This window comes from Rhinatrema bivittatum, chromosome 9 (genome assembly GCF_901001135.1).
Source record: "Rhinatrema bivittatum chromosome 9, aRhiBiv1.1, whole genome shotgun sequence".
Lineage (NCBI taxonomy): Eukaryota > Metazoa > Chordata > Amphibia > Gymnophiona > Rhinatrematidae > Rhinatrema > Rhinatrema bivittatum.
The window spans coordinates 181,034,633-181,048,443 of record NC_042623.1 but is presented as its reverse complement, the minus strand read 5'-3'; the positions used below and the strand labels follow the sequence as shown (position 1 = coordinate 181,048,443).

General features: G+C 45.1%; 1 protein-coding gene across 1 annotated transcript in view; it reads right to left on the bottom strand.

The window, feature by feature from the left end:
* Positions 1-640: 640 nt before the first annotated feature.
* Positions 641-13,811, bottom strand: part of RNPEPL1 (arginyl aminopeptidase like 1) — a 34,212-nt gene continuing 21,041 nt past the window's right edge. The window contains exons 10-11 of the mRNA XM_029615317.1: positions 7,913-8,055; positions 641-4,028 (exon numbers count right to left, since the gene is read on the bottom strand). Of these exons, the coding sequence (XP_029471177.1) occupies positions 3,777-4,028; positions 7,913-8,055 (395 nt within the window). The 3' untranslated portion in view covers positions 641-3,776. The remainder of the gene's footprint in view (positions 4,029-7,912; positions 8,056-13,811) is intronic.

Genomic DNA, 13,811 nt, shown 5'->3' with positions numbered 1-13,811 from the left:
AGGGACTGTCTTTTTTGTGTGTTTATACAGCGCTGCGTAAGTCGTGTAATGCTATAGAAATGTTAAGTAGTAGTAGGGACACGCTTAAAAAAATAAAAAGACTAGGGGCCACTCCATGAAGTTTCTAAATAATGCATGTAAAACAAATTGGAGACATGTTTTCACTCAATGCACAATTAAACTTTGAAATTCGTTGCTGGAGGATGTGGTAAAAGCTGTTAGTGTAGCTGGGTTTATAAAAGGTTTGGACAAGTTCCTGGGAGACAAGTCTATAAACCTATGTTAACCAGGTAGACCTGGGGAAAACCACGGCTTATCCCTGGATGTAAGCAACATGAAATCTATCTACTATTTGGGATCCTACCAAGTTTTGTGACCTAGATTGGCTATTATTGGAAACGGGAAACTGGGTATGATGGACCCTTGCTTTGACCCAGTATGGCAGTTCTTATGTTCATTTTCTGTGTTTACAACTGAGGCAGAGGGAGATAAAGTGGTTTGCCCAGGCTCACAGAGGGTCAGTGACAGAGAAGGAGTTGAACTTACAGAAGAACAACACACCTGCTACAACAAGAGCCACACACTTTTTGAGCATGGCAAAGCACACTGTCAAAATGAGACAGAAAATAGCAAACAACACTTCACACCATCTGCTTTATTCATACAGTTTACCAAATACACCCTAAGACTTCAACAAAGAAGTTAAAATTCCCCACCAGATTAGAATACATTCTCCTGCTGAATAAAACACCACAAATTATTAAAGTGAGGACTGGAACTCCATATGACACTATGGTACTACATAAGGAGGCCTGGGACTGTATATGACATAATAGTTCTTAAAAGCGAGACCTTGAAATCCACATGATACTATAGTGTCATACAAGGGAGGCCTGGGACTCTGCATGATACTATAGTGCTTCAAAACGGAGGTCTGGGGTCTCCCATGACACCATAGTTCTCAAAAAAAAAAAAGTGAAGGCTGGGACATTGCAAGACACTATAGTGCTATAAAAGAGAGTCTTGGGACTCTGCAAGATACTATAGTGCTGTAAAAGGGAGGTCAGAGACTCCACATGCAATGACACTATACTGCTATGAAACAGAGGCCTGGGACTCCATGTGACATGATAATTCTAAAAAATAAGTAATGAGAGGCCTGAGACACTGCAAGACACTATAGTACTGGGGTGGTCAACTCCAGCTCTTAAGAGCTTTTCAGGATATCCGCAATGAATATGCATGAGATAGATTTGCATGCCCTACAGCCATTGTATGCAAATCTATCTCTTGCCTATTCATTGTGGATATCCTGAAAATCAGACTAGTTTGTGGCTCTAGCGGACTGGAGGGGTCCACTCCTGCTATAGTGCTACAAAATGGAGTCAGGACTACATGATACTATAGTGCTGTAAAAGGGAGACCAGAGACTCCATATGACAATAGTGCAAAAAAAAAAGGGAGGCCTGTGACTCTATGACACTATAGTGCTAAGAAAGTGACTAGTGGTGTAAAAGTGAGGTCAGGCACTCCACTTGACATAGTGCTAAAAAAGGAGGCCCAAGACTCTGCATAATACTATAGTGCTACAAAAGGGAAGCCTGGGACTCTGCATAATACTATAGTGCTACAGAAGGGAGGCCACAGACACTGCATGACACTATGGGTGGTATAAAAGGGGGGAGTCAGGCACTCACTTGACCATAATGCTAAAAAAGGCCAGCCTGGGATTCTGCATGACACTATAGTGCCCTAAAAGGGAAGTCAGAAACACTGCAGGACACTGTAGTGCTACAAAAGCAAGGCGTGGTGGTTCACATGACCTCAAAGATCTCAGTCAGCAACTAATATGGCTGCTTTAATCTTAAAAATAAGACCAGTTAAAAAAACAAAAGGCAAAGCAAACTCCTAATACACCAGGAAATGGTCCTTGAAAAACAAGGAGGGATAAAATAGGAAGATTCCTAGACACAGATACATACTGGACATACATGCACACATGCTGAACACACACACACACACACGCATAAAATGAACACAAGCACGCATGGTGACCGGCACAGACACTTCTTATGTTGCCTGAGATGATTCCTGCTGTGAATATCATTATGGTGTGGTATGGCTTGAATTTTAAGGCAAATGGAGAAAGGATTTTTAATTTAATGAGCACAACTGACTCCCCTACTCGCTACCATGGGTTCTCAGCCACCTTTTACCCATCTCATCCTCCCACCAGGCAAACACTGAAACAGCCAAACTCCACAGTGCACCAGGAAAGCTAATACCAAGTCCATTTCACAGACATGCAGGGGGGTGGTTCTGGAGTCCTGCACTGACGTCCCGGAGCTCAGCGATCACTGGTAAAGGAAATGGCACTCTGCCTTGTGATGCTTTAAGGGACCCTGCAAGGCACATTCTGACTCTCCTATGCCAGTCTGCCTAGATCTGTCCATTAGGATTGCTTAGGCACACTGCTGGGACACTTAGAACTGCTCATGGTCTATAACCAGGAAAGGCTCGAATGGTTGGCTAGCTTTGCACAACAGTGCCAGTATGTTAAGGCCACAAGAAGGTGTTCTCCTGCCCTATGCTAGAAGGGCAGTGTATTCAAAAGGCCACAGAGCCACAGAAGAGCCAGTAGCAAGCCAAATGACAGTATTACTACTTAATCCTTTGTGTGATTATACAGTAGCTCTAAACAAAGCTTTAGCCAAAGCTTCACTGGACCAACTCTGTTGTCACTACAGCAGTCAGTAAAATGCAAGTTGCCCCTTTGGCATGGCTGCACCAGCTGTGACAGAACCAAATCTCCAGCTTCGTTCGCTATCCCAGCACAGCCTCCTCCTCCTGATAAATGGCCTTTAGTAAGGTCACAATCCAGGATGCCACGGTAGTGACTTGTGACGTCACCTGGTCTTGGCAGGTGAATTGTGAAGGCAGCGGGCCCAGCAATAACGAGGATAGGAAGACAGAAAAAAATAAGGGACATTGACCTAGGGTTTGGTAAAATATTTTCATTATTAAAAACCACATACAAAATAATCTGCCAATCTGTCTCAAGCATGAAACATTCTGCCCAGAGGTTAAACAGTTCAATACTGGGACCATTCAGTGAGCCCTTAATATACATATAAGAGGCCTTTTCCATGTCAGGAGCTCAACGTTTGCCCCCTGTAACTGCCTCCTACTTTTTCTTATGATTCAGAGCGCTGGCAGCAAGGGATCTCACTACCACAGCCTGGGAAGGCCAGAACGGCTGCCGGTCTCGTCCAGACTCTGTAGAGTGACGTTCTTATATAATAAGAGACATATCTCCTGCTGCTCAGTACCTCGTACAGTTGGTGGAGTCCCCTGGTCCTGAAAGATGGACATCGAGTAAGCATGGAGGTACTTTCAACCCTAACTGCAGTTCACACCATTCAACACACCTGCACCTATGCATCAATCCCAGAGAAAAGAGCCGGGAGCCAGAACACAAGCACGTGCTCCCTCCCCACCTTAAACCGCTGGCTCTCAGCTGCGGGTGCCCTTCCTGTCTCTTCTCTGGGCAGCGTCAGATCCTTTAATACCCCCTGAGAAGCAGGTCGGAGAGCCGCAGATCCCAGATGCCTCCCGGCCTCCAACATTTCCTCAAGCAGCAGCAGCAGTCACATGTTGCGCACAGCTTCAGGGGTACGTTCTGCTACCTCTGCCCTCCCCCCTCCAATCTCCTTCCTGAGAGGGCCCAAGGTCTGAGAACAAGCTCTGCCTGCTCTTTGCTCTTTCCCTTTGGCTGGCTACGCCGAGACGTTCACGTTCCTGAGAGATATGGCCCCCTGGGTGGGCTCTGCTGGTGCCGTCAGCGTGACCACGGCAGGGTCTGTGGAGGAAAGGGCAGAGTTCACCCCCTGCAGCAGGATCTGCTGGATCGTTTTCCGTAGGTTAGGGTGCAGCTGGTTCTGAGTCTGATAGAAAACCTCCAGAGCAAAGGGGTTCAGGGAGCTGGCGCAGAGATCCTCATACAGTGGAATTGTGTACATCCGTGACATCTACAGAAAGAAAAAACCAGCATGAGATATGTGAGTACGAGAGATGCACATCCCACATGTCTGAGGTGCTGACACTGGACTGCTCTGAGGCTTCACCCCCACCCTGCCCCTTGCTGCAGTCAGATTTCTACGGCTCCCATCTCAGCCCTGTGATGTTATATTATATACATATACATATATATATATATATATATATATATACATACACACACAATATTAAAAAACTAGCCTTATGCCCATCACCCGTTCTCAACTCCAGCCTACATTAGGCCCCATAACTTTTACGTTACGTTGTTAACCCCAGTTTTTGTTATCCAAGTTCAATCTACCTGTTTATTGTAAGACATCGCCTTGTCATATTTATTGTTTTGAATGTAAACCGACTTGATTAGTAATTCTGTTACTGGAAAATCGGTAAAGTGCTAAATAAATATACTGCCTTCTTCAAATACAAGTTCGACCCAAAGCAGTTTACAACAAACAAAATAATACATTATACATCAATTTATTTATTAAAAAGTTCTTCTAAACTGCCTCACCAATCCCAAATCATCATCCAAAATGATCAATAAATTACAATAATAAATCAAAATTTAAAGTGCATCCCTAACACAAAAATAAATCAGTAAAGAGAAATTTAGTTTGACCTGTTAAATTTCCTTTTTGAGAACCGTCCAGATGTTTGGGTTTATTCCACCTTTCCAGCAGATGGAGACAGAGGACCACACTTTCTATGACATCATCTCTGGTATTCAGGGAGGTGCAGCTGAGGCACTTACCAGTATCCTTTTGACAAAGCAATAGAAGCAAACAAAATAACCCTAATAAAACTACTGCAAATACCTGAAACTTAGAGCAGGAGAGAACTCTCCACCATCAACCTGGTACAGCAGGAAAGGATCTTGTAGCAAGGACCTGCTCTCCAGGAAGTGCATTGTCCTTTCACACCAAGGATGTGTCTCCAAGGCCTACTGCCCAGGAGGGAAGGGTTAGGTCGGCCGTCATAGCTGGTGATTCGATTATTAGGAATGTAGATAGCTGGGTGGCTGGTGGGGGTGAGGATCGCCTGGTAACTTGCCTACCTGGTGCGAAGGTGGCGGACCTCATGCGTCACCTAGATAGGATTTTAGACAATGCTGGGGAGGAGCCGGATGTCATGGTACATGTGGGCACCAATGACATAGGAAAATGTGGGAGGGACGTTCTGGAAGCCAAATTTAGGCTCTGAGGTAGAAAGCTTAAATCCAGATCCTCCAGGGTAGCATTCTCTGAAATGCTCCCTGTTCCACGCGTAGGTCACCAGAGGCAGGCAGAGCTCCAGAGTCTCAATGCGTGGACGAGACGATGGTGCAAGGAAGAGGGATTCAGTTTAAGGAACTGGGGACCCTTTTGTGGAAGGGAGAGTCTTTTCTGAAAGGATGGGCTCCACCTTAACCAGGGTGAAACCAGGCCGCTGGTGCTAACTTTTAAAAAGGAGATAGAGCAGCTTTTTAAACTAGAACCAAAGGGAAAAGCTGACAGTCGCTCAGCAGCGCATGGTTCGGAGAGAGGTATCTTCAAAGGATACTAATGATGCATTAGAGTTAGGGCATCCCGACAGTGAGGTTCCAATAATAAGAAAAGTAGTCCAAGTGCCTGTAACTAAAAACTCACCTGAGCTAAAAAATTCTAACTTATCCCTATCAATTAAAAAGTAGAATGAAAATACAAACAAAAAACAAACTTTGAAATGTTTGTATGCTAATGCCAGAAGTCTAAGAAGTAAGATGGGAGAATTAGAATGTATAGCAGTGAATGATGACATAGACTTAATTGGCATCTCAGAGACATGGTGGAAAGAGGATAACCAATGGGACAGTGCTATACCGGGGTACAAATTATATCGCAATGACAGAGAAGAGCACCCGGGAGGCGGTGTGGCGCTTTAAGTCTGGGATGGCATAGAGTCCAACAGGATAAACATCCTGCATGAGACTAAATGCACAATTGAATCTTTATGGGTAGAAATCCCTTGTGTGTCGGGGAAGACTACAGTGATAGGGGTATACTACCGTCCACCTGGTCAAGATGGTGAGGCGGACAGTGAAATGCTAAGAGAAATTAGGGAAGCTAACCAAATTGGTAGTGCAGTAATAATGGGAGACTTCAATTACCCCAATACAGACTGGGTAAATGTATCATCGGGTCACGCTAGAGAGATAACGTTCCTGGATGGAATAAATGACAGCTTTATGGAGCAATTGGTTCAGGAACCGACAAGAGAGGGAGCAATTTTAGATCTAATTCTCAGTGGAGCACAGGATTTGGTGAGAGAGGTAATGGTGGTGGGGCCGCTTGGCAATAGTGATCATAATATGATCAAATTTGAATTAATGACTGTAAGAAGGACAGTAAGCAAATGCACAGCTCTAGTGTTAAACTTTCATAAGGGAAACTCTGATAAAATGAGAAATAGAAAAAAACTGAAAGAAGCAGCTACAAAGGTAAAAAGTATGCAAGAGGTGTGGTCATTGTTAAAAAATACCATTCTAGAAGGACAGTCCAGATGTATTCCACACATTAAGAGAGGTGGAAAGAAGGCAAAACGATTACCGGCATGGTTAAAAGGGGAGGTGAAAGAAGCTATTTTAGCCAAAAGATCTTCATTCAAAAATTGGAAGAAGATCCAACAGAAGAAAATAGGATAATGCATGAGCGTTGGCAAGTTAAATGTAAGACATTGATAAGACAGGCTAAGAGAGAATTTGAAAAGAAGTTGACCGTAGAGGCAAAGCTCACAGTAAAAACTTTTTTAAATATATCCGAAGCAGAAACCCTGTGAGGGAGTCAGTTGGACCGTTAGATGATCGAGGGGTTAAAGGGGCACTTAGAGAAGATAAGGCCATCGCCGAAAGATTAAATGATTTCTTTGCTTCGGTGTTTACTGAAGAGGATGTTGGGGAGATACCCGTAATGGAGAAGGTTTTCATGGGTAATGATTCAGATGGACTGAATCAAATCAGGGTGAACCAAGAAGATGTGGTAGGCCTGATTGACAAACTGAAGAGTAGTAAATCACCTGGACCGGATGGTATACACCCCAGAGTTCTGAAGGAAGTAAAAAATGAAATTTCAGACCTATTAGTAAAAATTTGTAACTTATCATTAACATCATCCATTGTACCTGAAGACTGGAGGATAGCAAATGTAACCCCAATATTTAAAAAGGGCTCCAGGGGCGATCCAGGAAACTACAGACCAGTTAGTCTGACTGGTCTGTATTTTTTCCTGGCACTGAAGCCCTTTTGCTTCAGTGATGTACTGCATCCACTCCAACCCAAGTCATTTGATATGCAGAGAGAATCTCAGGAATCTCCCCCACAGGGGTGGCTGATCCCTGCCAGTCACCCTTGGAGATGGGTGGCAAGTCCCCAACACCCTCACCCTCGGAGGCAGCAGGACTCCCAGTAATCTTACCCTTAAACCTGGGGGTGGAGTAGGGAAGGGGGAAGGGCTGGGGTAGGTGGGTTAGCAACAGCGGTACAGGGCAGACTCACCTGTCGGAGGTGCAGAGATTGGCAGTCTCCCACTGGGAAGGAGAGCACAGATCCCGGATGTAACTTTGAAGGAACGATGGGTTCCACATCCGGGATTCCCAATCTTCAGAGCACAAACATAGTAACAGGATTCAGCAGCAATGAGCCAGTGGTCCAACTTGCCCAGCAAGCTGTTTACGGTGGTAACTGCCTGAAACTCTCCATCTCCTTTGCCATTCCCCCCCCCCCCCCCCCCCGGGATGCAGGTCCCCAGCAGGCACCCACGCGGGAGTGGCCCTGGCCCTCGGGGGAAGCGTGGATCCCCAGCGCTCTCACTTGCAGGGAGGCATGAGCTCCTGACCTTCTCACCTGGCTCTCCAAAAAGCGCCGCACTCTGTACAGATCAGGATAGTAGTTGTTACGCACCACCAGCTGCAGCCAGCGAATGCGGATCTCAGCATTCATGGAGTCCAGCAACGACGAGTAACTTTTGGAGAGCCTCACCATGACCTCTGCAATCAGGGCAAGACAGACAAGAAGCAAGGTTACGGACAGAACAGAGGACACACACTCGAGAACAGAACTCCTCACACCTTATTTCTTTTGACTTTTTCACCGACTTCTAAATCAAAGGCCATATCAGGTTCTACTGCATCAGGCAGAGAAGCTTAGATATGGAAACACGTGTTATGCAAATGACTCTTGGGAGACAACGTTAAGGAGACATTTTAAGGTTTTATTGCTGTACAAATAGTCTGGGTGCCCAGCAGTTTCCCTGACTCTGTGAGAAGATCTTATCTCAGGGTGAGCAGAGTCAAGTCAGATCTTGCGGGACTTCAGCTAACCTCATCGTATCCTGATCCTAGCAGCCCAGACGTCCAAACTCAGTGGCTGCGCAGGAGCTGGGCACATCCCCTTGTGATGGGACTGTGGAATCCCAGAGCTGATTGCCATTCTGACAGGGCAGGGTGGTCAGACTCCAGGCAGAGGGGTAAGCCAGACCCCTAGGGCAGGTGAATGATATTCATTAGGTAATTAACTTTTGAGGTATATCCACCTTTCTTAGGATGGTGCCAGAAATGTAAGCACAAGAGGGCATTTAATTAAACAAAATAACTTCTCTCTTCACCTAGCCAGAGCAGTCCAAATGCTTGGGTTTATGCCTCCTGACCAGTGGATGGAGACTGCACCCTATATAAGCTTCTGCCAGTAATCTCTGGCTCCAGCAGATGGTAGGAGATCACGTTCTGTGCTCAGAGCTGTGGCCTAATTAGGCTGTTTGAAAAGGATTTGATTGGAAGGGCAGCTTCCTACCCCGTTGAGTACGGCCTTAGACCAGGGGGCGTCCAAGGATTTGATACGGACTCCACATTTCATTCTGTGTTTTCCCTGCTTCCTCCCTTTACCCTCCCCTTCCCGCCTTCCATCTTCTCTGACCGGAGCTAAAAAAAATAAAATAAAATAAAGAGAGGAAAGCAATCTGGGTTGGTTTACGATTCTCTCTCTGCCTTGTTAATTTTCATAAAGTTAGAGCAATATTTCTATACAGAACGGTGTTTCCTTTCGGGAAGCTCAGTGTTGTTCAGCAACGCTTCAGACAGAGTTGCGGTGAATAAAACAAAAAAAAAGCAAGCTTCTCTTTTTCACGTTTTATGCGATAAAGGGGGGTATATCCTCTCTAGTGGAAGGACGCCTGCGCTCTCGACGCATTGTGCAGCGCAGCAGCAGATGGGGTGGAGGATGCCCACTGAGTCCCGGATGTGCAGAGAGAGAGAGGGGAATTCAGGGAGCAGGAGGAGATATCTGCTCTAGAGGGGGGACCATGCTGGCAGGGTTGGTAGTCCAGTGAGTTCCCACTGGCGCTTGGTCTGCTGTGGCTGTCCAGCAGCCATTATTGTATGCACAGCAAGGAGAGTGAACCAGGCCCTCCCCACTGGGCTCTTGTGGTACAGACGCCTACGACTGTTCCTCCAGGGCCATATTAGCTGTTGGTTTTTCACCTTGGAAAGTTTACTCTCCCTGATGTCCGTTTCCTCTGCAGCCTGTCAGCATTTCCTTGGACCTTTTAAGATCCATGCAACAGGCGTTCTCTTTGGGTCGCAGTAGAGCCTCAGTTCCTTATCCTGGGATTTCCCTTTTCCAGAGGAGCAGCCCTAAGATTTCAGGTGTTAGGATGAGAAGGAAGGACAAAAACAAAAAACCAAAGGCCTCTAAGTCAGTGATTCTCCCTAGCCCTAAGTGGGGGAGAGCTGGAGGACATGGAGAAGGAGAAGGCAGACTGTTTCATGAAGAGGAGCTCTCCTCCCTAATTTCCCATTCCTTGTGGATGCAAAGCATTTCTGGGAGCACAATGGAAGGAGGTCCTCGCCTCTCAGACAATCCCATTTTGATTCATATTTGGGAGCCAGTGAGTGTTTTCTGTTGCTTGTTTTAGAATGGGATTCTTCTGAAGCCAGTTTTAAATAAGAAAATCGGCAAGACCGTCTCCTATCATCTCTGATGAAGTGGGAAGCTTACATTTTCCTGAGGCGGATGGCCTGGCTTCTGCAGGGACGTTAAGAATCACATTTCTTGTCGAGGGTGTTTCCACGATGGAAAAGAACAGAGGCAGCTCTGAAGCAGGCCCTTGAAATGGTTAGTATATCTCCGCAGCTGGGAGCGGAGAACTGGGGGTGAATAAAGCTGGTCTGCGTTTGTTTCATCATGTGCAGGAGGCTTTTTGGGAAAGAAAACGGGGAGATGCCGAAAGTCCTCAAAAATATTTATTAAGAAACAATTAATCCGTGAATGCCCTTTTTCGCTTTTTGGGAAAGCAACGTTTTAGACCTGGAGAACGGCCTTTGAGTGGATGCAGTTTTGATTAGTTTATATCTCGGCTAGGAGCATGGCTTCTGATATAGCAGCCCAGCATTTGTGTGACTGCGGAAGGGTCTGCAGATTCAACTTCTATGAGTCAAGCGACCAAGCTTCCCTTCAAGGGCAGGCATCTATTCAGCGATGACCTAGAGAAGGTGGTCACAGCAAGGATCATTCAAGCCATCTGAATGATCTAGAGGTCTGGGTCATGTTAGATTTCAGTTCTTTCGAAGTTCCAAGAGAGGAAAATGATGAGAGTTTGGGAACTATAGGATTTCCTGAAGCTCCCAATGAAAGAGTAGGGGTTCAGTCTCTGGAGCAAAGGATACGCAGTCAGCTATCAGAAGTTCACCAGATATGGGCCCAGGTTACAGCAGATTGGTGGGTCTTATAGCTCATTCGGAGCAACTATGCCTTAGGAGTTTGCATGTCTGAACTCAGATGCTTTAATGGTTTTTCCTAGCCTTTCCTTTCTGATTGCAAGAGACATTTCAAGTTGTGCTCAGTTGTCTATGGGACAGCAGAGCAGAAATGTTGGTGCCTCTGGTGCAATGGGATTAATGTCTGTATTCTATCTAGTAAGTGGTTTAAAAAAAAAAAGGAAGCTGTCACGATTTGACTGCTAGGCAACCTCCCTGCCAGCATAGGTCGTCCCTGGGCCACACCCTGCCCTGCTCTAACATAGTAATGATGACAAAAAAATACCAACTAGTCCATCCAGTCTGCCCAGCAAGTTTCCTATACTTGTAACTGCCGCTCCTTGCAGGTTACTCCCTGTTTCTGTAGAGGGTACTAACTGTTTCTCCGTGCAGATGACCCCATGTTTCTGTTAAGGGAGGTAACTGCTAAGTCTTATGTTAAGGGTAGTAATATTAACATTCAAAACCAAGCAACTGTCAAACCTATAACAAAATTACTGTGTAAGGGTTGGGGACCCTTGATGCTGTGGTGGGGTTGGCTCAACCTACAGGGAAGAGACCCTGTAGGTCCCCACAGAGCACCCCAATTTTGACAAAGTCAGTATTTTTGAAATTCAAAACTCAGGTCTTCATGTAACTTCTCTGTCTCTCCCACGTAAGAGACCTAGGAGCCTTCTTAGACAACTGTCTCAACCTCAAACCATTCATTAACCAAACCACAAAAGATTGTTTTCACAAATTACATGTTCTGAAAAGAATAAAGCCGCTCTTCCACGCTCAGGACTTTAGAACAATTTTGCAAGCAATAATCTTCTCCAAACTAGATTATTGCAACTCATTATTACTAGGCCTCCCAGCTTATTATACCAAACCACTACAAATGGTACAGAATACTGCAGCCAGAATCCTTACAAACTCCAGGAGAATCGACCACATCTCCCCAATCCTCAAAGACCTTCATTGGTTACCGATCCACTACAGAATCATGTATAAATCCATCACTACCATCTATAAGGCCATCCATCATCATACTCAGCTCAACCTACAAATCCCATTTAAAAAACACACTTCCGCCAGACCCATTAGGAAATCCTACATAGAATCGCTTCAGGTACCACATGCCAAAACTTACCAACACAAATCTCTCAGTCTCAGAGCGTTCTCAACAGCAGGCCCACCTTTATGGAACTCCATCCCATCTGACTTGAGACAGGAACCCTGCATGCTAACATTCAGGAAAAGGCTGAAAACTTGGCTTTTTAAAAAAGCGTTCCCAGGCCTTGATTAAAAACCTTCACCTAACAGCACAAACTCTTCTTTAAATATTGGATTAAAATAAGAAACTGCAAACTTCCCACGCATATCCATCACCATATTATTATTGTCTTCTGTTATACATTTGCATTATATTGACTCAATTTTGCTTCACTGTAAATACTCTGCTGTTCACTGTAAATACTCTGCTGTTCAGCTATCTCCCCTTTCCAGATCCCAGTTTTATTCTCCCTGTTTTATTGTAACTTTCTTTCTCACAACCTTGCTCTTGTTTACTGTGCTTGAATTCTCTCTTCCTATCACACATTGTTAATTGTAAACCGGTTTGATTTGATTTCTGTCAAGAAAGTCGGTATAACAAAATAATAAATAAATAAAGAAATAAATTTTATCTGCGATATGAAACCAAACCCTCTGATGATTACCAGTGCTCAGGTGGTCACCTACGTGGACATTAGAGACATTATTCCCCATTTGTGAGGACCAGGTTGAGTATCGCACCCTCCCTCATGGGTTCCATTACCATTTGTTTGAGCAGAGCCCCTTGAAAGGCATCCACTATCTCTCTACTTCTTGTAGATTTTGCAGAATCTCCAAAGAGCAATATTTCTCCCTTCTTTCCCACCTTATGGATGTCTTTGACCAGATCTCTGTCCAGCTCTTCTGTCTGAATTGGAGGCCTGTAGATCACACAGTTGTAAATGGAAGCACCATCTTATTTCTTTAGGACAACCCATAAGGCTTCTTCTCTACCCCACATCCCTTGCATTTCAGTTGCTTGGATATAGGTTTTACATAAAAAGCTACTCCTCCCCCTTTTGCGTTCTCTCTCTCCTTCCTTAATAAGTTATAGCCTGGGATGGCCATATCATGAGACTCAGTGAACCAGGTCTCCATAATAGCAATGATGTCCAAGTCCGCTTCCACCATTAGGGCCTGCAGGTCTGGAAGTCTGCCCAGACTATGAGCATTTGTGGTCAGAGCTTTCCAACTTTTGTTCCTTGGTTTGCTTCTCTTCCTAGCCACCTTTTCTGCTTTTTTGAGCTGATTGATTTTATTTTCTCCTCCCACTTCCTGTATCTTTTGGGGGTGACATGCCAATTTCTTTTGCCACCTCACCCTGTAGTTTAAATGCTTGATAATATATGATCTGAATTTCTCGCTTAGCATCCTTTTTCCTGCCAAGGAGAATTGTAGACCATCCTTACCATACAACCTTTTACTGCTTTATATACAGCCCCTACCATGTTTGTGGGGTAATCTTGTAATTGTTGAACATCATTTTCCCAGGCTCAGCCAGAGACCTCTGTAGTTATTAAAGAATAATTTTAGGGCTCACAGTGACTTTGGAAGGATGACCTGATCACGACAACTTCTTGATGGTGCCAGACTGTTTCAACTTTATGATGGACTTAACAGTTTCATTTAGTTTAAAACACTGCCTAACAAATTAAAGCAGTGCACATAGAAATTAGCATTCAGAATAAATAACTACAAATACAAAAATACTATGACACATATAACTGGATAAAAAGTATTCACTAAGGCACGGATTTTAAAAGCCCTACGTGCGTAGGAGGGCTGGCCCGGCCACGCGAGTAAGTCCCGGGGCTTTGGAAAAGAGGCGGGAAGGGGTCAGAGGCTCCCGGCACAGTGGCCATTTGCCGCTGTGCCAGAGGTTCGCGTGCTGGCAGGCTGCTGGAGTGCGCAACCTGCGC